The sequence below is a fragment of the Melanotaenia boesemani genome, chromosome 17 (genome assembly GCF_017639745.1).
Source record: "Melanotaenia boesemani isolate fMelBoe1 chromosome 17, fMelBoe1.pri, whole genome shotgun sequence".
Lineage (NCBI taxonomy): Eukaryota > Metazoa > Chordata > Actinopteri > Atheriniformes > Melanotaeniidae > Melanotaenia > Melanotaenia boesemani.
The window spans coordinates 15,183,700-15,203,230 of NC_055698.1; the positions used below are offsets into that span (position 1 = coordinate 15,183,700).

General features: G+C 38.9%; 3 protein-coding genes across 4 annotated transcripts; 1 reads left to right on the forward strand and 2 right to left on the reverse strand.

Annotated features, from left to right (window-relative positions):
* Positions 1–1,086: 1,086 nt before the first annotated feature.
* Positions 1,087–14,283, reverse strand: pex1 (peroxisomal biogenesis factor 1). 2 transcript variants are annotated; one of them, XM_042011869.1, is made up of 24 exons: positions 14,091–14,283; positions 11,283–11,429; positions 11,047–11,130; positions 9,765–9,879; positions 8,895–9,583; positions 8,649–8,768; positions 8,385–8,505; positions 8,132–8,238; positions 7,910–7,995; positions 7,688–7,820; positions 7,397–7,493; positions 7,140–7,310; positions 6,885–7,039; positions 6,621–6,807; positions 6,359–6,525; positions 5,219–5,353; positions 5,068–5,132; positions 4,794–4,936; positions 3,724–3,827; positions 3,437–3,613; positions 2,961–3,176; positions 2,112–2,306; positions 1,740–1,870; positions 1,087–1,507 (listed from the first exon to the last, which is right to left on the reverse strand). In XM_042011869.1, the coding sequence occupies exons 1-24, from the start codon at positions 14,196–14,198 to the stop codon at positions 1,423–1,425; spliced, it is 3,738 nt and encodes a 1,245-aa protein (XP_041867803.1). In that variant the 5' UTR covers positions 14,199–14,283; the 3' UTR covers positions 1,087–1,422. The 2 variants fall into 2 exon arrangements, with proteins under 2 accessions (XP_041867803.1, XP_041867802.1); XM_042011868.1 differs by having other exon boundaries at positions 2,934–3,176.
* Positions 14,284–14,425: 142 nt separating this feature from the next.
* rbm48 (RNA binding motif protein 48) lies at positions 14,426–17,133 on the forward strand. Its single transcript, XM_042011874.1, has 5 exons — positions 14,426–14,560; positions 15,257–15,447; positions 15,535–15,680; positions 15,950–16,503; positions 16,593–17,133. The coding sequence occupies exons 1-5, from the start codon at positions 14,432–14,434 to the stop codon at positions 16,653–16,655; spliced, it is 1,083 nt and encodes a 360-aa protein (XP_041867808.1). The 5' UTR covers positions 14,426–14,431; the 3' UTR covers positions 16,656–17,133.
* efcab1 (EF-hand calcium binding domain 1) lies at positions 16,734–19,481 on the reverse strand. Its single transcript, XM_042011875.1, has 6 exons — positions 18,225–19,481; positions 17,892–18,050; positions 17,405–17,509; positions 17,175–17,326; positions 16,931–17,035; positions 16,734–16,844 (listed from the first exon to the last, which is right to left on the reverse strand). The coding sequence occupies exons 1-6, from the start codon at positions 18,289–18,291 to the stop codon at positions 16,797–16,799; spliced, it is 636 nt and encodes a 211-aa protein (XP_041867809.1). The 5' UTR covers positions 18,292–19,481; the 3' UTR covers positions 16,734–16,796.
* Positions 19,482–19,531: the final 50 nt, after the last annotated feature.

The following is a 19,531-nucleotide window of genomic DNA, read 5'->3' on the forward strand; positions in this document are numbered from 1 at the left end:
TTAAGAAAAAGAAGCTGAAGCAGCAGAAGAGATTTAAAATAGCTTTAAACATCTCTACAATACGGATTTGTCTGTTCTTTTACCTTTCAAGAGAAGCACTCCAGTTCAGTTCTAATACCTTCGAAATCACATACAATATTTTAAGACCCTTTTCTTCTTTAAAGGTGGACTTTGAAGCTTTGGTCTTTAAAAATTATCACCAAAAGGCAGCAGAGTTTAAGCAATCCTTTTTCTCCACCCCTATCAATGACACAGCAGAGAGAAAAGTTTTTTCCATTAAAAAAAAGAGAGATAGAAAAACTTATAGGCTTAGTATTGCCAGGGGCTTGACTGTGATTTCTTATTAGTGGGGAACTATGAATCTCCTTGTAAGCTCCACCCACATTCCAGCCTCTCTGTCCTTCCTTAGTCTCCACTGACTGCAAAACACACTCTACTACATTTGTAAAGTCAGTAGGTCTTACCGACTTACTCTCAAGGAGTCATGACTCGAGATGTGGCTGTGTGAGAAGTCTAGACATCCTTAGAAATTACTGCTTCTCTGTTTGCTTTGTGTGTCCCAGGGAAACAGCAGACAGCCTGGAATTACAGCAAGTAATTCCTGTGATCAAACTTTGGGGCTTTGCAATCTCATGTCATAAATTTGTCCATGCAGATTTATAAAGAGATGTGCTTTGGTAGATGAGTAACATGTTTACATATAGAGTACAGAGTCCTATTCTCAGCAACTGAACAGGAGTGTCATTAAAGAGCTAAAGTTGAACAAGGTGAAATTTTTGACTAATAGATATTTCAATAAAATCATTTCCAGTTAATCATGTTAAACTTAGACTGTAATGTGTCACAAGTTTCATATATTTCTCTGCATACACTGCACCAGAAACAAGGAAGGAGCCGTAATACTAGCTGGATTAAGCCAAGGAACAACCCTGCATCAGTGCATTTTAGTTCCTTGTCACAGTTTATAGGACACAATAAATCTGATTAATCATTTAAACAGTTTTCTAACTGGGTTCCTTCCCAGCATAACTCCCCATATCTTGCAAAGTGCTAATTAGCATAAATGATGACACCCGTGTGGTGAGCAGAGCCTTTATTTATTTATTAAGTGATTGTTTAAAATCTATTTAAAAGTACTTCTGGATTTTCAAAAAAGCAACCATTTTAAACAGCAAGATTCAGTAACTTTGAATCATTCATTAGGAACCATTTACTGTTTTCATTCAGTGGGTGTAAACAGAAAATATTTCAAATAATTTACATTTGAGAATTATACTATTTATAATCTGGCTTTGTATATATGTACAGTAATTACATGCCAAGCAGTTAAATTACTTATCATGAAATCAGTAGGAACAAATTATACAAACATTGTATTAACTGGTAAGTAATGAATCAAGTGTGTCAGATTAATGTGTGCAGTCAGGCTAAAGTCACACGTTTTCCTGGTTCAAATGTGACAGAGGGATGAGATTTTCTTTTTCCTGAACCCCAGAAGTCTTCATACCTAAAATAAATAAATATATTTGTATTAACACACTGTTTAAAATACACAAAAGTCACTTCATAAAAACAATGTTGAACATTATTAGAGATTATATGACTGAGTTATATTCTTCCTTTTTCAAACATCTTTCTACTGTAGGTGAGGAGTTACATGGATCATGATAAGGTTTAAAATCTAAACCCATTTACCAGTGTCAGTTTTGCTGCTGAGCTGCTGATGTCCCAATACTTACAGTTTTGTGTATCTGCTCCAGTCAGCCTGGCTGAGGGATGGTCTGGTCACAGCCATAGCAGCGTTTAAATGAGCCAGAGAAAGAAGCAGGCTTGGTTGGCTGGAGGCTGAATGAGACCAGACACACTCTTCCTACACAAAATTGCATAAATCAGTCACATTGTTTGAAGTTACACACACTGTTTAACAATCTAGTTTCACATTAGCCATAAGTTTCTCTGCTTCAACAACCTCCAGGACCAGGATTTAAAATCCCTGATCTAAAATAACAAGATGGAAATACTAAACGCCAACAGAAACAGCTATGTAGAAAGCGAGAGAAAAAACAAAGAGAAAACAGCTTTTACATGTTTTTCTATCAGCTGTTACTTACATTGGTTCTCCTGCAGCTGTTCTTTATATTATTAATGTCTTGCTGAAGGCGCTCCAGCTGCTCCTGGCCAAGTTCTTCATATCCAGTCTGGATGGAGGACATGTAAGCAGGAGGGAGACTGCTGACTGGCTCACGGACTGATCCACCGGTTAAGTTGTGTGTTTTTGAGGTTGGCCCAGAGATGCACTGCGAGTTCTGTAAAATGCAAGACTGTTTAAACCATGTAACTGACCTGCTCCATTCAGGATATTCTACATACTGAAAATGCTCTAGGATTTCATATTTACTGTAAGTAAATACAAAAGCGCTTCAATGGTTAAGATGTAGCGACATCTAGTGGTGAATCTACACATTGCAGTCAACTGATTACTACCTCGAACTCTTTAGGAATCGCCTTGTTTGTCATTTTCATATAAGCAACTACGGAAATCTGAACAAATAAAGTGTCTCTTTAGCACGCTGCTGGTAACAAAGTGTGCCTAAAAATACAATTACAAATGTTTTGTTGTTTTTTATGAGTGGACCTGAGTCACCACTTGAAATTAGACATTTTTTATGCTGGAATGATTCATAGGTCAAGTGGCTTACTAAACAAAAAGGATAGGTGCAAGGACTGGACTGAAGATTAGTGAGAAAAAAAAAACAGCCGACAACCAAAGACAAATCTTCAAAAAGCCTGTGGAACTATTATTAAAGATTACATGAAAACCTGATCCTATATCAGTGTATAGAGTAAGACAGATCATACACAAACATTAACATTTTAAATATGACTTCATGGGGATGAAAAACAAGTTCTGTTATTGTGCAGTTAGAGCTCACCAGTATTGAAATCGGTGAGTATCCCACCTCTGACTCGTAAGAACTTCCAAAGTACAGTCTCCAGACATTGCCATGGGATTGTTCATCCTCTGCTTGAAGCTCACTTGACTCTAGAAGAACCATGGATTGGTCCAGTCCTGCATTTTGGTCTCCCTCTCCAACAGAATCATCTGAGCCACTGCTGTTGTGTGGGAAGATCATGGACGATAGGCTTATGTCGCTATCTGAACCAGAGGTCAGCTCCTGATTGTCAAACAGAAATATTGGATCAAAAAGTGCATACACACGCAAAAACAGGTCAAGCTTATTTTGCATCAGATGGCTCCTGTTTAATGTATCTGATAAAATCACTGTGGTTGGGAGAGGACTTGAATCCTGTTATAATCTGATAAAGGATCTAGGTTATATTATATATAGTTGCTATAAATGTGAACTTTAATAACTTGAAAATGGTCTGACCAACAGGAAGCTCATGAGACTTATGAGTGCTCTAAGAGCCTTACATGTGGTGTGTCTGTGACTGAGCTGTTGTGAACAGCTTCCAGTTGTGCATTGTAGAGTAAGGCTTTCAAGTCTGCACCAGTGAACTGCTCTGTCACTGCTCCCAGCTGTTCTAGGTCAACATCAGGAGCCAGGGAGATGCCGGCACTCAGAGCCTTCAAAATCTCTACACGAGCCTCCTGAAAATGTAACACAAGGGGACGCTGGAGTTATTATCAGCATTATATAGATTCCTTTTACAAATTCATTGTCAAGAATGGTGTTGATGATGGATTTTAAATCAACACACCATGTCAGGAGGGGGGCAGTAGAGGGACTTGTCGAGTCTTCCAGGTCTCAACAAAGCTGGGTCAATTAGATCCGGACGGCTAGTGGCTGCAAGCACATATACACCTACAGAGGCAAATAGGAGGAGTTAATTACACGTATTTTTGCATCTGCATGAGTGACTGCATTGCTGTATCTACAGAAAGAGGTAAGCCACATCCACAGGGTCACAACATATTGCCAAGTACAAAGACATCTGTACAAAACTGCAGACGCAGCCTCTGATGAGTTTGATTTCACCACCACGCCGTATGTCCTTCCTGACACATCCAGTAGAACTGCACTCTCCGAAAGTCCAACCATGAGCAGAATGACTAAAACACTTCCCATTTACTATACAGCAATAATAATAATAATAATAATGGATTAGATTTGTATTGCACTTCATTAATGACCGCACTCAAAACGCTTACATTGGATCCATTATTCATCCACTCTGCATTATTACTTGGTGATGGTAAGCTACATGTGCAGCCACAGCTGCCCTGGGACAGACTAACGGAACCATGGCAGACCAACAAGCATCAACTGCGACCTGCTGTACCACCTGAAACACTGCCGACCCAGTACACGTTAATTACTGGCCTCTATTTTATTTGTCTGTCTGACTGGGCGTGTGTTTATGGGTCTATGCAGGTCGTGGAATCATAGAAGAGACAGTAACAAACTGTCAGTGATGACCTTAAAACATGGAGACTCAGAAATGCTTATTTTTTAATTTATCGCTCAATAATTACTGAACAGGAAACAGTGTGTTTTATTAATCATGTGCATATCTCATCATGGTGCCTTGCTGTCATTCTGAGGTTGCTAAGTAACTAAGTTGACACCCCACAGTCACTGTACTGGGCCAAGAAAAATTCCAGCACAGAAACCCCCAAGAAACTGAACACATCTGTCTTCAATCCGCTGTTATGCTGACAAAACGTCTGCACCCAACATGCCTAATACACACAATTGGTAACTATAACAATTTACATTCATAAGACAGTGCATATAATACAAAGTGTAATGGGCTAGTGGGATGACTACCTTGTAGGCCCTCCACCCCATCCAGCTGGGTTAGGAGCTGGTTGACCACACGGTCGGTTACACCTGTGCTGTCGTGGCCCCTCCTTGGGGCCAGAGAGTCAAACTCATCAAAGAACAGGATGCATGGTTTGGCAGCTTGTGCCCTGAATCAGGCAAAAGGAGAAGTAATAACATGCATGTTATAGGGGCTTATACTTACTATAAATACTTGATATCATTTAAAATAATCATCAAAAGTTAACCCAAAAAGTTGGGAGTTAAAATATTCACTCACCTCTGGAAGACATCACGGACTCCTTGTTCACTGGCTCCAATGTACTTACTCAGAAGTTCAGGTCCCTACAGGGAAATAAGAGGTACACTGTGTTCTCAAAGAAAAGTACACAGACTTCTTTTTCACTATGCAAACCCACAACCCAGCCTACCTTTATGCTTATGAAATTCATACCACTGTCTTTGGCTATAGCGCTGGCCAGCAGTGTCTTCCCTGTACCAGGAGCTCCATATAGCAGAATTCCAGAGCGATGCCGGATAGGGAGATTGGAGAAGAGGACAGCATACTGTGGATACACAAAATGTCATCACAAATTTTGATTTATTTTTTAAAGCATTACATCTGTTTTGTTTTGGTTTTTTGACCTGCATGTTATAGGTTTTTTTTTATATATAGGCCACAAGGCTTACATTTAGGTAAACTGGAACAAGGATCAGGTTGTTCCAGACAGCAGCACAAAAGGTCGGAAACATAACAAATTAAAAAGTAAAAATAGAACAAATCCTCCTTCAAAATCCCAAAACACTCCCCATCATTTCCTAATCAGCTGGAAGCATCTTTATGAATATGTGAAGTGGAATAATCAAACCATAAAATAATGATAAAAATCTTAACAGAATAATACATACATTTATGAATGGTTCGGGGATCCAAACTCTTGTTTTTCCAAACAAAACGTATTCATATTTTATTGCCTCATCTTATTACATTATTCCAGAGAAAACAGAATGACAGCGTTTATTTTTTATCCGTCTACATTCATTGCTTATCTCTAGCTTTGGTAAGACTATTGATAGGGACAGTGTTAGGGATGACTAAATTGTGGTTATACAGTTACTGCATGTGTTTTTAATTCTATTAGTTCCACTCCTGTAAGGTTCACAGGCGCTATAATCTGACAAAATATGATTTATAGTCCTTCTTTGGTGTCCATTAACACTGGTTTCTGCTTTCAGTGAGAAAAGGATTAAAGATACTCAGCCAGAGATAAAATTAAGGGTAATATAGCTGCAGGAAAATCAGTTCACTCAAACTGGAAATTGACTGCCCACATAGGAGCTCCATCTTTATGATGAACAATGCAAAGCCCCGCTTGTGCCTGCTGGTAACAACGCTCAACTGCTGAGCCAGTATTCTTATCCATATTTTATATTGCTCCACTTATTTTTTATATTGCACCCAAGAGGCAGTAGACAACAAGTAGACAAATGTCTGCAAGGCTCTGCAGTAGCAGAATGTTGGAACTGTAAAACACATGCTTTCACCTTGTAATTAGCAACACTCAACTGACCTTAGCAGGGAGCAGTATGGTGTCCATTAGCTGCTGCCGCACCTCTCTTAGCCCTCCTACCCTCTCCAGTCCAACTCCACTTGGTGTGTGAAGGTCTACACCCCACAATGAGGGAGGTGTGAATCCCTTCAGAGCCTGTGCAAAGTCTCTCCATGACAGACACACACCTGATAGACAAAAGACACAAATTAAATATGTGAATGTGGTGCAATAAGTTAGAATTTCTTATATTGTGGTGCAGTGCATGCAGTTCTTCTGATACCATGGTCACTGTGTCCTGTGTGCATTCTGTTAGCATGGGTAGCACGCTCCAAAAGCACAGCAAGATCTTGGGCTGTGTATCCCTCTGTCTCCTTGGCAACAGCCCCGAGATTAAGAGTGTGCAAGGACTCTTCAGATAAGAAGAACTTCCTTTGGATCAGATGACACAGGATCTCAGCTCTTTGGGCCTGTAAACAATAACACAGGTTGTTTTTGTTTGTCATTTTAAGTATATGTGTTTGTACATGTGGAGATGAGTGCAGACCTGGTCTGGTGGCTGGATGTTTACAAATCCCTGGATGAAGTGGGAGCCCTGCACCTCTGTCAGAGAAGGGTGTAGGGAGTGCTCACTCTGGCTGGTGATGATCACACACACCATGCTGGAGTGAGCCACCAGTTCATCCACCACATCTTTCAGACCTGCAGGCACAAACAGACAAGAATAACACCGTGAAGGCCTTTAAGTGACAGATATTTTCACAGATCTACAGTTTTAAAAGTATGATTTTTATTTGTATACTTTGTGCAATATGCTGCTGCAGCAGTGCCTCAGGCCCATGTTCATGTTCAGGTGAGGTTGGTGTATGTGTCAAATGATCCAGGTCATCGAGTAGAACTACAGAGGGCTGCCTCCACTGAGCCTGTTCAAAAACATCCTGTAGGATCTGTCTCACTGTTTCTGCCCTTTTGCCTGATAAAAAAAATTGCAGATAAGTTCATTAAAATTTAACTTGCTGTTTTTTTGGTGCACTGTCTCTTTCAGGAATCTGTATTGACCTTGTAGCTTTTTGCAGTCCACCACCTCCACATGTGCATCCAGCTCCTCTCTGGCTTTCCTGCAGAGAGCTCGGGACAAAGTGCTCTTCCCACTTCCCTGTGAAAAGAAATAATATGATACCATGTTAAAAGACTTAACAAAGCAATACCTAATAAAAATAAATGTATACAGTGACTGTATTTCATAGTTTAGGTAAGCAAATACCAGCCAATATCAGTGTTTTCCAATCCCATATTCTCTGCGCCTTTATAGTTAACTGAAATGCTATCTTTAAAAAAAAAAAAAAACACCTTGGCACCAGTTATGAGTAATGCTCCTCCTTGTAGTCCCCATCCAGTGATGCCAAGCTCTCTTGAGAGAGGAGTACCCAGAAGGCTGTGGGTGATAAACTCAAATCCATTGCGACTGAGATCATCAATCCCGCTGTGAGATGACAGCAAAGTGAGCACAAAGGATTAAATAAATGCTGAAAAAGATCCAAGCAGTGGTGTACCGATGCTGAAATAGCTTACCCAAGAATACTGAGGGAGGGAAGCTGTGGTTCAGGCGTTCCAGCTACAGTTTTCACAGCAGGCACTTCTACCGGCTGTCTGTCTACCTGAAAGTGACACAAAGTTGCAACTGCAAATCACACACACACACCTTATAAAAATAGCAAGAAAAAACAGCTTTGTTCATGTTTGTACAAAACAATATGTTACAATACTGCAGTTTCAATGAATGCATGGCAATACCTGTATGTCTTCATTCTGGAGAACAGTGGGTGCTAGCAGGAACAACTGGTCTGGAGGATCGTTCTGTGGTTCTGGTTTCAGCACAGTTAAAGCAAACTCCAACTTCGCTGTGAAAAAAAAAAGAATTTATTATGAATTTATCTATTATGAATTTAGCCTTTTAGGTATTTAATATTCTGGGTTTTTATATCTTTTTTGGGGGGGTCATTAATTAATTTCGTAAGCTTAATATAGAAATATGGAAATTATTCACTATCATTTCCATGTAAGAGGATGGTGCCAGAACGTTCAGTCAAACAGGCTAAAGGCTGGTGACTCTGTGTGTGCAGCCAACCAAGGAAAGCTGTCTGGACCTCTTCATCATTCTCCTCAGGCTAGAAAGAAAATGTCAAAGATTAGATTTGGCTTAAAGAAAAGCAGGAAAAACAATTATTTTGCAACTCTGAAGAAATTAAAAGTTGGTGTACTTATACATTAATCAGACATTACAACCACAGATGTGTGTTCCAGTGCTCACCAGAGGTTTTAAAGGTTGCAGGCGAATATTTAAAGCTACTTTGATGGTTGTTTTCACAGGTTTAATTCTTACTGTTGAATATGGCTGGATATTCAACTTGCTGGTGAGAGGCTGTGGGATCTAAAAAAAAAAAAGGAAAAAATTCTATTTGAAATAATGGACTGAATTTATAGTAAAAGTTACATAACCCCATAATAGGTAATGTGGGTAACTGTGTCATATAATTCTCTGTTACATGTTACTCACCCACACTTTTCCACTATGGATCTGTCCCTTTCTTTGAAAATTCTTGCCAACCAGCATCTCAGTGCCATGGCATACTGCTTTGACCACTATGGATTCCTCTTTCTTCACTTCTCCTCCTTCTTTATCAGGAGCATCATCTTTGCCAACTCCTACAGCCTTCTTTTTCTCCATGGCCTGCTTATTTCTGTCTCTGGCTTCTTTAGGGGATAGAACTTTGGAAAGAAGGCCATATGTCACTGGAGACTGAACTCCACTTAGTGTGGCATTCAAACAGGGACTCCAAGGAAATATGTGAATAACACCAGTAGCAACATGGCTTATGGTGCAGAGAGAGTCAGGAGGCACACTGCACACTCTGAAGATAGAATCAGGGAAGAGGGCAGGAACATCGGGTACTGGTGGTTGCTCTCTAACTGCGTCACAGCTTCCCTTTATCATATGATGAAATAAGCTCTTTAGATCAACGATGCCACCCCACCTGCGGCTGGGAGGGATGCAAGCGGCGCTATCTGATGATGGTCCGGAAGGGGAGGAGTAATTCAAATTGTGCTGTGTGTGAAACTGCTGATTCTGGCTGGATCTCACAGGAAAATCACTGAGATTGCCAGTTTCAGCACGAATCTTCGGAGACACTACAAGTTCTGTGAACTGCTCCAGACGACCATAGGGCACACACGGAGAGAGTGAAGCTGTGTGGCGATAAAGCAGATCATACTATGTTTATGAAATTTTTTTATGGATATAACATCACACTAAAACAGCTTTATATAAGCAGGTATAACTTGGGACAGGCTTTAAGAATGACAACAGCAATTTATCAGGCTATTTGACAACGAAAAAATACACTGTAATAACTTTAGTAACACTGACCTATTCTAATGTAGATAACTGTATGATTGTCCACCCAAACAGGAAATACGGCATCTTGGAAAACCACTCTGATCTGATCCAGTAGTTGCTGCTCCAGTGCAGAACTGTGAAGCTCCTGGAAGTGCCAATCATGGAAGTCAAGTCAAGTTTATTTATAAGCATGTTTAAAATAACAGACGATTTAAGCCAGGTCTACTGAATTCACCATCACTGGAGTCACTGCACAACTTCATAGGCTGTTGGATCCATTTAATTTCAGTCAGGTGTGTTGGAGCAGGGACACATTGAAAACCTGCAGGCCTACAGCCCTCATAGGACCAAATTCAGTGGCCCTGATTTAAACCGTTTTAAAGCAGTTCCTTTTATTCTAATGTTATCAAAGGCAGCAATGAGATCTAGGAAAACTAAAATTGATGAGTCTCCAGAGTCCATAACTTATAAAAGATCACTTAAAACTAGAGGTTCTAAGTTTGTTTTTTTTAATAAGAGGCTGAATAACTGCATGATTCGAGTGATTAAGGACAGTCCCAGACACAAGACAGATATTATTTATAGCCAGGAGACTTGGACCAACGACAACATAGACGTCTTTTAACAAAGGAGAGGGAACAGTGCCCAAACCAGACCATGAAGGCTTCAGGTGACACTACGTCAGTTAAAAAATGGAAGGGACACAGGCTTAAAGTGGTCAAAAATAGATGAGCAAATTGAGGGGACAGAAGGATCAGTCAGAGACCCTGATTTGTGATCTGATGCCATCAATTTGGTCAATAAAAAACTTAGACGTTCTCACAGACTGCAGGAGATCCTGGAAAGTAGCAGTTAGGTTGATCATCGCATTAATAGTATTAAATAAAACATGGGCTCTCTAAAAATTTACTGAGACAAGATCTTAGTTTTAGCTGCTTTAACAGCCTTCTGATATGATGAGAGATTATCTCTAAATATATCAGAAGACATCTTTCTTCCATAAGAAACCAGATGATAAACAGCAGCATTAATTGTGGTTTAAGTTCAGAGAACTATCCCTGATGAAATTTTTCTCTAACTAACATGTACATATGGTCCTTGTATGAAACTAAAAGGAGCCATATTGAACATTTCTCCTTTGGAACTGTGACAAACCAACTAGTCTAAAAATGACAAATCCAGATAGCTATTTTCATGACTACCAAAGGGGTTTTAGGGGTTTAAAGTATGCCCGGAGGGGGATTTTTAAAGTACTGCATGACTGCATAAAGAAAATGTCAATAAATCTCTGTAGGTTTTAAAAGTCACCCACCAAGATTTCCCAGTCATCAGATGATAGGGGCTCCACAAACACCTGGTTCAATGATGAGACTTGATGACATGGTCGTAGAAAGCCCTAAAGAAAACCACACAACTACTGAGTAAGTTCTAACACTGTTTCAGCCTACAAACAAATACTTTACAGTGACAAAAGATTTAGAGTTTTGTTGTCATGAGAAAATGTTTATTCTTATAAGCAACCGCAGCAAAGAACAAAAGCTGCTCTACCTGCTCTCCATCTTTTAAGCCCAGCTTCTCTCCCAGCTGCCGACACAATTCCACCTTGTGGTTCTCCGGGCTGGAGGTAGTTTTGCTTTGAGTCCAGCTGAGGAACACAGGAGGCCCATTGCCCCAGGACAGCTCCAAAGCCTGGTTCTACAACAAGTACAAAGGGTTTGCTTTAGCATAGGTTGTTTTTTTTTAAATACATGAAAAACTTTTATCATGATCATTCTCTATTCCCTGCCTTTTCCAAAGCTTAAACTAAAAACAGTCTGATTTGCTTTTATTTTTTTTAATTTTTTTTATGAACTGTGTCTCTGAAAGTGATTTGTGTAACATCTATGCTACTTTTGATTCATTCTAAATTTTTTCCATTGTAGCTTTTCTTCAAGTCTTTGTGGTCATTGTTGCATCTCTTCAATTACAACTCTTCTGTGTCTCATTTGCCTTTTTTGTGTCTTTCTCTCTCTGGTTTATGTACGGTAATCTATTTCTGGTGTAAAACCAAAAGCCCCAGGCCTTTGTCAGGTAGGCTTCTAGCCATTTATCCTGTTTTAATTACAGCAAAACAAGAGAAAAGGCATGTGGTTCATAGTCCTTTGTCACCACCATGTGAGGCTGTGAAGGAACTACTACAAAAATAAGTTTCTCAAAATAGAAATAAGTGCTGAAAATTCTGAGCACCAAATACTGTTACTTTGCTAAGACTGATTAATATCTTCAGCCGAGCAGGTACAGAACCTTGATGACAGTCATTTAAAACTTGTTTTTGACATTTATTTATTCTAGTAAAAATGCTGATATTATTAACCTCACTTAATCTGCAACTCCAAATCCAAAAAAGTTGCATAAAATGCAAATAAAAACAGAATGCAGTGGTTTGCACATTTCATAAATTCATATTGTATTCTCAGAACATATAAAACATATCAGATGTTGAAACAGAGACATTTTAATCCTTTCATGGAAAGTATTAGCTCACTTTGGATTCGCTGATACCACATCTAAAAAAAAAAAAAAAAAGAAAACAGCATTTGAGAGAAATGTTGGGCTATTCTGGATTGTACCTGCTCAACAGTCCTGTACATTGTTGCTGGACTTTTTGTTTCATGATGCGCTAGATGTTTTCTATTAGTCAAAGGTCTGGACTGCAGGCAGGGCAACACCCACACTCTTCTCCTGCAAAGTCATGTTGTTGTGATGAATGCAGTATGTGGTTTAAATGGTAAATGGTCCGTATTTATATAGCGCTTTACTGTACCTGGAATGATACCCAAAGCGCTTTACATTATACATCACATTCACCCATTCACACACACATTCACACACCGAGGAGCAATTAGGGGTTCAGTGTCTTGCCCAAGGACACCTTGACAAGAACTCGAACCAGCAACCCTCGGGTTACAAGACGACCGCTCTACCTTGCTGAGCTATGCCGCCCCGTTTCGTGTTGTCTTGATGCAATATGCAGGGCTTCCCTGAAAGACATGTCTTAATGGAAGCATACGTTGCTCTAAATCCTCTATGTACTTTCCAGCATGGATAGTGTCTTCACAGACGTGTAAGCTTCTCACACTACAAGCACTAACGCAACCCTATACCATCCATTCATGACAAGCCAAAGGGTATTTCTCTTCTTTGGTTTGCAGGACACAGTGGCCATTGTTTGCAAAAGGAAATTTTAAATTTTGATTAATTTTCATTTTGATTTTAAATTTGATTAATCAGATCACAGAACAGTTTTGCCTTTTACCATTTTAGACTGGCTTTGGCCAGATAACTGTGTCATTTTTTTGTGTTCATGTGACTTGTTTGCATGATAGAGCAGTGATCCCCAACTCCAGTCCTTGAGGACTAGGGTTGGGGATCACTGTGATAGAGTTTTATTATACATTTGTAGATTGAAAGTCAACTGTGTTCAGTGATTTCTGGAAATGTCCCTGACCCAATGCAGCGAGTTCCAGTAGAAAATAATGCCTTATTATCCAAGTCTTTGGAGAAACACTTTTCTGATGGTTTGTTACAAATTGGTGAGCCTCTGCTCATCTTTACATCTGAGAGGATCTGAAATGTTCCTTTTATACCTAGTCATGTTACAGACCTGTTGCGAATTAACTAATTACTTGCCAAATGCTCCACCGTTGTTTTTTAGTTGTGCCAAATTACTTTTACAGCCTTTTGTAGCACTTGCTCCACCTTTTTTACATTTGTTTTCGGGGGTGTATGTCCGTCTGTCTGTTGAATGAATGAATGACATTATGATAGATGTTAAAATCCAACACTGACTGACCCAGATCATCTTTATATTCTGGATCTGGTGATCAAGAAGGTTCAAAATATAGAGGTTCTGGGCCTTTGGGGGTTTTTCTCAGGTGAGTGACCCTACGGCTTAGGTCGGCGCTCTCTGTGTGCTTCTAGCTTTTAGATGAATTACTGCGATCAAATTCAAAAAGGGTTAATATTTTCCATTAAATGTAAAATGTCTCGGTTTCAACACCATATACGTTGTTTATGTTCTACTGGAAATAAAAATGGGTTTATGATATTGGCAAATCATTGCATTCTATTTTTATAACAGCCTAACTTTTTTGGATTTGGGGTTGTACAGTCATGACACATTTGAAATGTAACTTTGACAAGCAGCTAAAAGAAATCACCAGACGTATACGTACAAGTAAAAATACATTAAAATAATACAACGCTGAAGATAAATAAACAATAATTTAAAAGCTTTTTCTTAATCTTCATGAAATAAACATAGAAAACATGCAAATATCCGTGCAACAGGAAATTTGTGAGGCTAGGCTAACTTACCTCGTTCAAGGAAAGATACAATATCAACTTCGATGGGAGGTGAAGAAAGCAGTTTTTCGTGTTGTTAAAAACAACACTAACTGGCTGTATGCCTTGATTATTGAACATAATTTTCACACTTCCATTTTAGCCCCAATAATGTCAGACAAGCTGCTGCGTTAACGCTAAAAGTACACAAACCGATTGATGTTCTCTGAGATCATCAGACCAGACCAAAGTAGCTGATAGTCGACTGAATATTTTTTCAAAATAAAATATTCAACACAATCACTGCATCTACATTCAAGATACAGTGAGCACTTATTTTGAAATGCATAGACCGGAAGCACATTTTCTGAAACATGGCGGCACCTGTCAACAAAGGCTCGAGCTGTTGGAGGGCTCCAGAAGTATACAAACATCACGAACAGCGGAAAGTTAGCATTTCTCGACCTAAATATAGGGAAGGAAGAAAAGCTAAAGCTGTTAAGGTGAGAACACTTTTTTGTCTGTAATTATTAGCTAAATGAGTAAATGTGATACAGAGACGAGGTAAACGCTATTCACTCGACTGTACGCAAACCATTACAAAACACGGTATGTTATTATTTTAGTAGTATTAGCATGACAGTTTTGACTTGTGAATCGAATTTAGCTCAACACAATCCAGTCAAGTATTGCATTGACATTACAAAAGTATCACCAGGGGCTGGTCTAGAAAAAAAATCAGATGATTCTTCATTCTATAGCTATAATCACTGCTGCATGAACACTACCGTATTTCATTTATAACGAGAAAAACCTGGTTTGAGCCATAACACAAATTTTACCAGTGTTTCTTCAGCTTTATTGGCTGTTTAACTTTGTACAGTCATCGCATCTGGTGGTTTTATGACTTTCACATCCTCCTTATAAAGTTTAAACAGTGTGGACAGGCAGATATTATCACCCACGTAGGCAGCTGGCGATGTAATGTAGCTGCATTATGATAAAAAAAAAAAAAAAAACATGGTTGATGTATAACATTATATCGAAGTACATTGCATGCAGCATTCGCTTCCACTTGGGCATCTGATTTTCCCAATTTACACTAAATGTTTGTTAGAATTTAATTTTTACTTCTGTGAGGCCAGTCAGATTTTATACAGTGCTTGATATTTCATAATATTTGTCATGTGTATTATCAGGTGTACACGATTAATTTAGAGTCCCGTTACTTGATGGTCCAAGGGGTGCCTGCTATCGGCGTCATGACAGAGCTGATCCAGCTTTGTGCCCTGTACGGCACTGTGGAGGAATACAGACCCCTGGACGAGTACCCTGCTGAAGAGTTTACGGAGGTCTACCTCGTCAAGTTTCAGAAACTAACGAGTGCCAGGTACAGTGTGTGTGGCTTACTTGGGTCATTACACTTCACCCTGAGAACATTTGCTAAACCAAGTTGGTTAAACTTTCCTTTTTTTAGAGCAGCGAAACGTAACATGGATGAGAAGAGTTTCTATGGTGGTGTGCTGCATGTTTGTTATGTCCCTGAGTATGAGACTGTGGAAGACACCAGGCTGAAGCTGCAGGATCGGAGGAGTTATATAATGAGAGCAGCTCGGAATAGAGGTAACATTTAATATGTTTCTTGTACAGATTTTTTTTTTATTTTATATTTTTTTTGTCTTTTGGTAGATGGAGGCTGTTGAACAGACAATGAGCTAAACACATTTGCTTCAGTTCACTTCTTTCTTTTTCAGTAGATATGCATATTTTTTTATTTCTTTTCTACCTGTGGATTTTTATTTGAATTTAAATGTAACTGTGTTGAGACTATTTTCACTCTCATATACTCTATATATCACTACATATCTTCACTCTCTCATATTTTTGAATAGTGAGACAAAAAGAAGAGAAAGAAGCATTTCATATGGGGCCCTCATCGTCACCTAAAGCCACCACATCAGACTCATTTGTCACCAGAGATGATAAAACGTCTGAAAATAATATAAGTGGGACTTCCAATGTCAGCCATTATTCAGGCTTTCCGTTACTGCCATTCCCACCACAAGAACATTATATACATGGACCTCAAAATTACCATGGAATTACGCCAACAGAGGACAAAATGGGGACTTTACATAATGCCATAACTGATGTAAAACAGCAGCAAGAGGAGAGCTTAAGCTTCAACCAGATCTCTTCCAATAAAGGCCAAGGCTCAGAAAGTAGAGTCACCATAAAACAGGCTTCCACAATCAAATTTGTCCCGAGGACCACTCTCATTGAGAGCAGGAAACGCAAAATGGAAGAAGCTGCAGACCAATCATTGACTGTACCCAGAGAAAACGAGCCTGTGATTGGCCCAAAACTACCAGAGCCACCTAAACTGGACATGGAAGATGAATCATTGAACACAACTGCCAGCCTGATCAGGAACACACTGAAACAGGTACTGATATACAATCTGAAACAAATCCTTAGCTATGATTTTTTGTTTTTCCTCATGTCCGTAACATTGATTTTTGTCATCTTTCTTAGGTGGGATCAGTTCCAGACTTAAAGCCAGTAGAGAAAAAGATTAAACCACGTCGTCGAATATGATCAAAACAGCTGTCTTGATGATAGAATTGTGCCAGGACTTCTCCCACTTCGTTAGCAAACAGACTTCATCACAATGCAAATTTATGTTAAGATTTTTATTAAAGATGGATGCTCAGAATGCACATGGATTGAGTTCCTTTATCAGTCCACTTGTTCTTGAAATACATGGTGCTCAAACATCTGAATAGTCTGAAAAGTAAGAAAACAGAAGTTAAGAGTTTAGGCACTACAGACATGTAAAGACAAGTTATCTCCAGCTTTTCATTTTTCCTCACCATGGGATCTGGGAAGCAGGTTCCAAAGGCCTCAAGCAGTAGATTTTCCTCTCTCACTGCATTTTCAAAGTCTTCTAAAGACAGTCTTCCATCAAGATCATGGTCCTATAGGGAAGGAAGATGAGTTAAAGTGTATATTTTATCTACAGATCAAAAAATTAACTGACTACTGTGGGGGAAAAAGCTAATAAAAAGCTTCTTTGATGCAAAGAGTGTGTTAATATTTGGGCTGTAAATCTCTTACCATCTTCTTGAATGTAATATCCACCAGGTCTTTAATTCCTTCATCAGGGTCCTCCTCTGTGGGCTGCCTTATGATGCTGTTCTTCAACATGTGAAACATCTCTTCTCTGGAGATGTATTTGTCACCATTCAAGTCATACACTTGAAAGCAGACTGAAACATGCAAAAAACGGAAGGGTTTTAGCTGGATAAGCAAGAGCATAAGAATGGAAAGTAATACTGAAAACTTACACTTAATTTTTTCATCCAAGGTCCCCCGTAAAAAAATGGAAAGACCTACGATCCATTCTTCCACAGTTATGAAGCCATCATTGTCTTTGTCAAATATCCTAAAGACTGGAGTACAGATACACATCAACTGCAGACTCAAGAGGCACATTCTGAACCATCTTAGTGTGAATCTGCTATCCTGATCTGAGGTGCTTGGAGTTAGGGGGTTCTGTCTGAGGTATTTGTTGTAGAGCCTTGGTTGTATCTGGCTCCAAGTTGTATGTCTTTACTGTGGAGTCTTTAGTTAAAAGTTACAATATTTGCCAGCGTTCAATCTTTCCTGGAAACAGCCATGTGCAAAGAAATTATGTAAATAACCACAACAGTTATCAATACCCTATCTAATGTCTATGGCTGTCTTTGAATTTTGAACTGTCCCTGCTAGAGATGAAAAACTTGACCTAAAAACCTAAAGCAGAGTGACAGATGAGTTATGCACCACACATACTTCCTTCCATGATAATGTCATCGGTCAGCCCAAAGATGTTGTGCATTATGCCTCTGAACATCCCTCTCTCCAGGCAATGTGCAGCTTTACCAGGACTGGGCTGCTCCCCAACAAGCACATGAAACTGCTGGATAAGGCATTCGGTCTCTGCTTTATTGACTAAAAAGTGTAAAAAAAAAAAAGAAAATTAACTTTTCTTGCAGCGTTTTGGTAGCTGCGCGTTTTTTTATGCTTAGTTAAAAACTTGTCATCAACTGCGATAACAAACTAACAAACGCAGGATCAATAGACATGTTACAGATGATCATAGATATTTTAGACTCGTGTACTCACAGCGGTCCACTTTTTTGGAGATAGCTTCAGCGAGGGTTTGTATCGACTTTCTTTTTGTAGCCGACATTCCTAACTTCTTTTGTTAAAGACAGGCTGCCACTCAGTGTGAACCCTCCACCCTGGTAGATGTTGATAATGGCGTCTCCAAGGCAACCACTTACCGTCCTTGTGGTGCAGCGTATAAATTAAAGATGGCGTGTACATGAAAGAAAGTAGCATATATTTCGGTTTACTGTTTTATCTAACATGTCGTGGAAGTAATAAAGTTTTTACCACACCCCCAAAAATCTGCCACCCGAGGTGTGAAGTGAATTCTAACACATATCCCGTGTAAACAGATCTTTACTTGGGTGAGTCTCAGATATCCAACTACAAGTCAACGCAGCATATTAAATGGCAGGAGAAACGTTTTCAGTACGAGAATGAAAATAATTACGTGCTGAAGGAAAATAATGTTTATTGATATGTAACAAAGATTAACAAAAACGTGACATTGATGGAGTCATAAATCATGAAGCTAAAGTGAAAAAGCAAAAATGTTCGTGTTGATTGTGAACCAAACCAATCAGCTGCACATCTGACTAAAGGGAATCACCATCTGTCACCACGTTTTATCAGGAATTTTATCTTTATCTCTACATAAACTCAACCACGTTCTTCATCAGTAATGCAAATAAACAGTTTACATTAGTGAAATTAGTTTGTTCTGATGAAGATGTAAAAGTCATAATACCACCCAATGTGATGACTGTGGAGCTAATTTCCCAGGCATGCTGAATGAACACTGGGATTCGACTCAAAGTTGTTATTTTTCTTAATATCAATTCAGTATTTCAAGTCTTTGTGTAATAGTGGCTAAATATATACAGGATAATCCTAAATAAAACCAACTGTTGATGATATAACCCCATTGACTATTTGCTTTTAATCATTTTGCCAAGTTTTTACACAAGATAGCCTCTTTAGTTGTAATAATTTATTCATTATTTGTTTAAAATCTACATCTTTCTGTTTAAAAGGTTTTCATTTACATGTGCCAGCCCAGTCTCAAACTTTCTCTGGCCCTGCCCTTTGTTTGCAACAAACTCAGTGGATTACAGTCATGTATCTTGACTGAGGTGATCACTGTTCATCATTCTGAACAAAAATGTGAATATTAAAAAAGTACAGCTTCAACATTTAAAATAAAAGTAATCAGTGATCTATCAGATAATTATTTGTTTTTTTTATTTTTTTTATTTTTAGGAATAGTGCAAATTGATTCACACTGTCAGTGTTACAGTGTTATTTGTAATATTTCAACTATT

Bases quoted from the DNA above. Each gene is read 5' to 3' on its own strand.
- pex1 (XM_042011868.1), bottom strand. From the start codon at position 14,198: ATGTTCAATAATCAAGGCATACAGCCAGTTAGTGTTGTTTTTAACAAC. The intron at 11,430-14,090 runs GTAAGTTAGCCT...TACTTGTTGTAG, and splicing joins TGTATCTTTCCTTGAACGAG to AACCAGGCTTTGGAGCTGTC. The intron at 6,808-6,884 runs GTCTGCACTCAT...TATTGTTTACAG, and splicing joins ACATCCAGCCACCAGACCAG to GCCCAAAGAGCTGAGATCCT.
- rbm48 (XM_042011874.1), top strand. From the start codon at position 14,432: ATGGCGGCACCTGTCAACAAAGGCTCGAGCTGTTGGAGGGCTCCAGAA. The intron at 14,561-15,256 runs GTGAGAACACTT...GTGTATTATCAG, and splicing joins GAAAAGCTAAAGCTGTTAAG to GTGTACACGATTAATTTAGA. The intron at 16,504-16,592 runs GTACTGATATAC...CATCTTTCTTAG, and splicing joins TCAGGAACACACTGAAACAG to GTGGGATCAGTTCCAGACTT.
- efcab1 (XM_042011875.1), bottom strand. From the start codon at position 18,291: ATGTCGGCTACAAAAAGAAAGTCGATACAAACCCTCGCTGAAGCTATC. The intron at 17,036-17,174 runs GTAAGAGATTTA...CCTTCCCTATAG, and splicing joins ATATTACATTCAAGAAGATG to GACCATGATCTTGATGGAAG. The intron at 16,845-16,930 runs GTGAGGAAAAAT...CTTACTTTTCAG, and splicing joins CCTGCTTCCCAGATCCCATG to ACTATTCAGATGTTTGAGCA.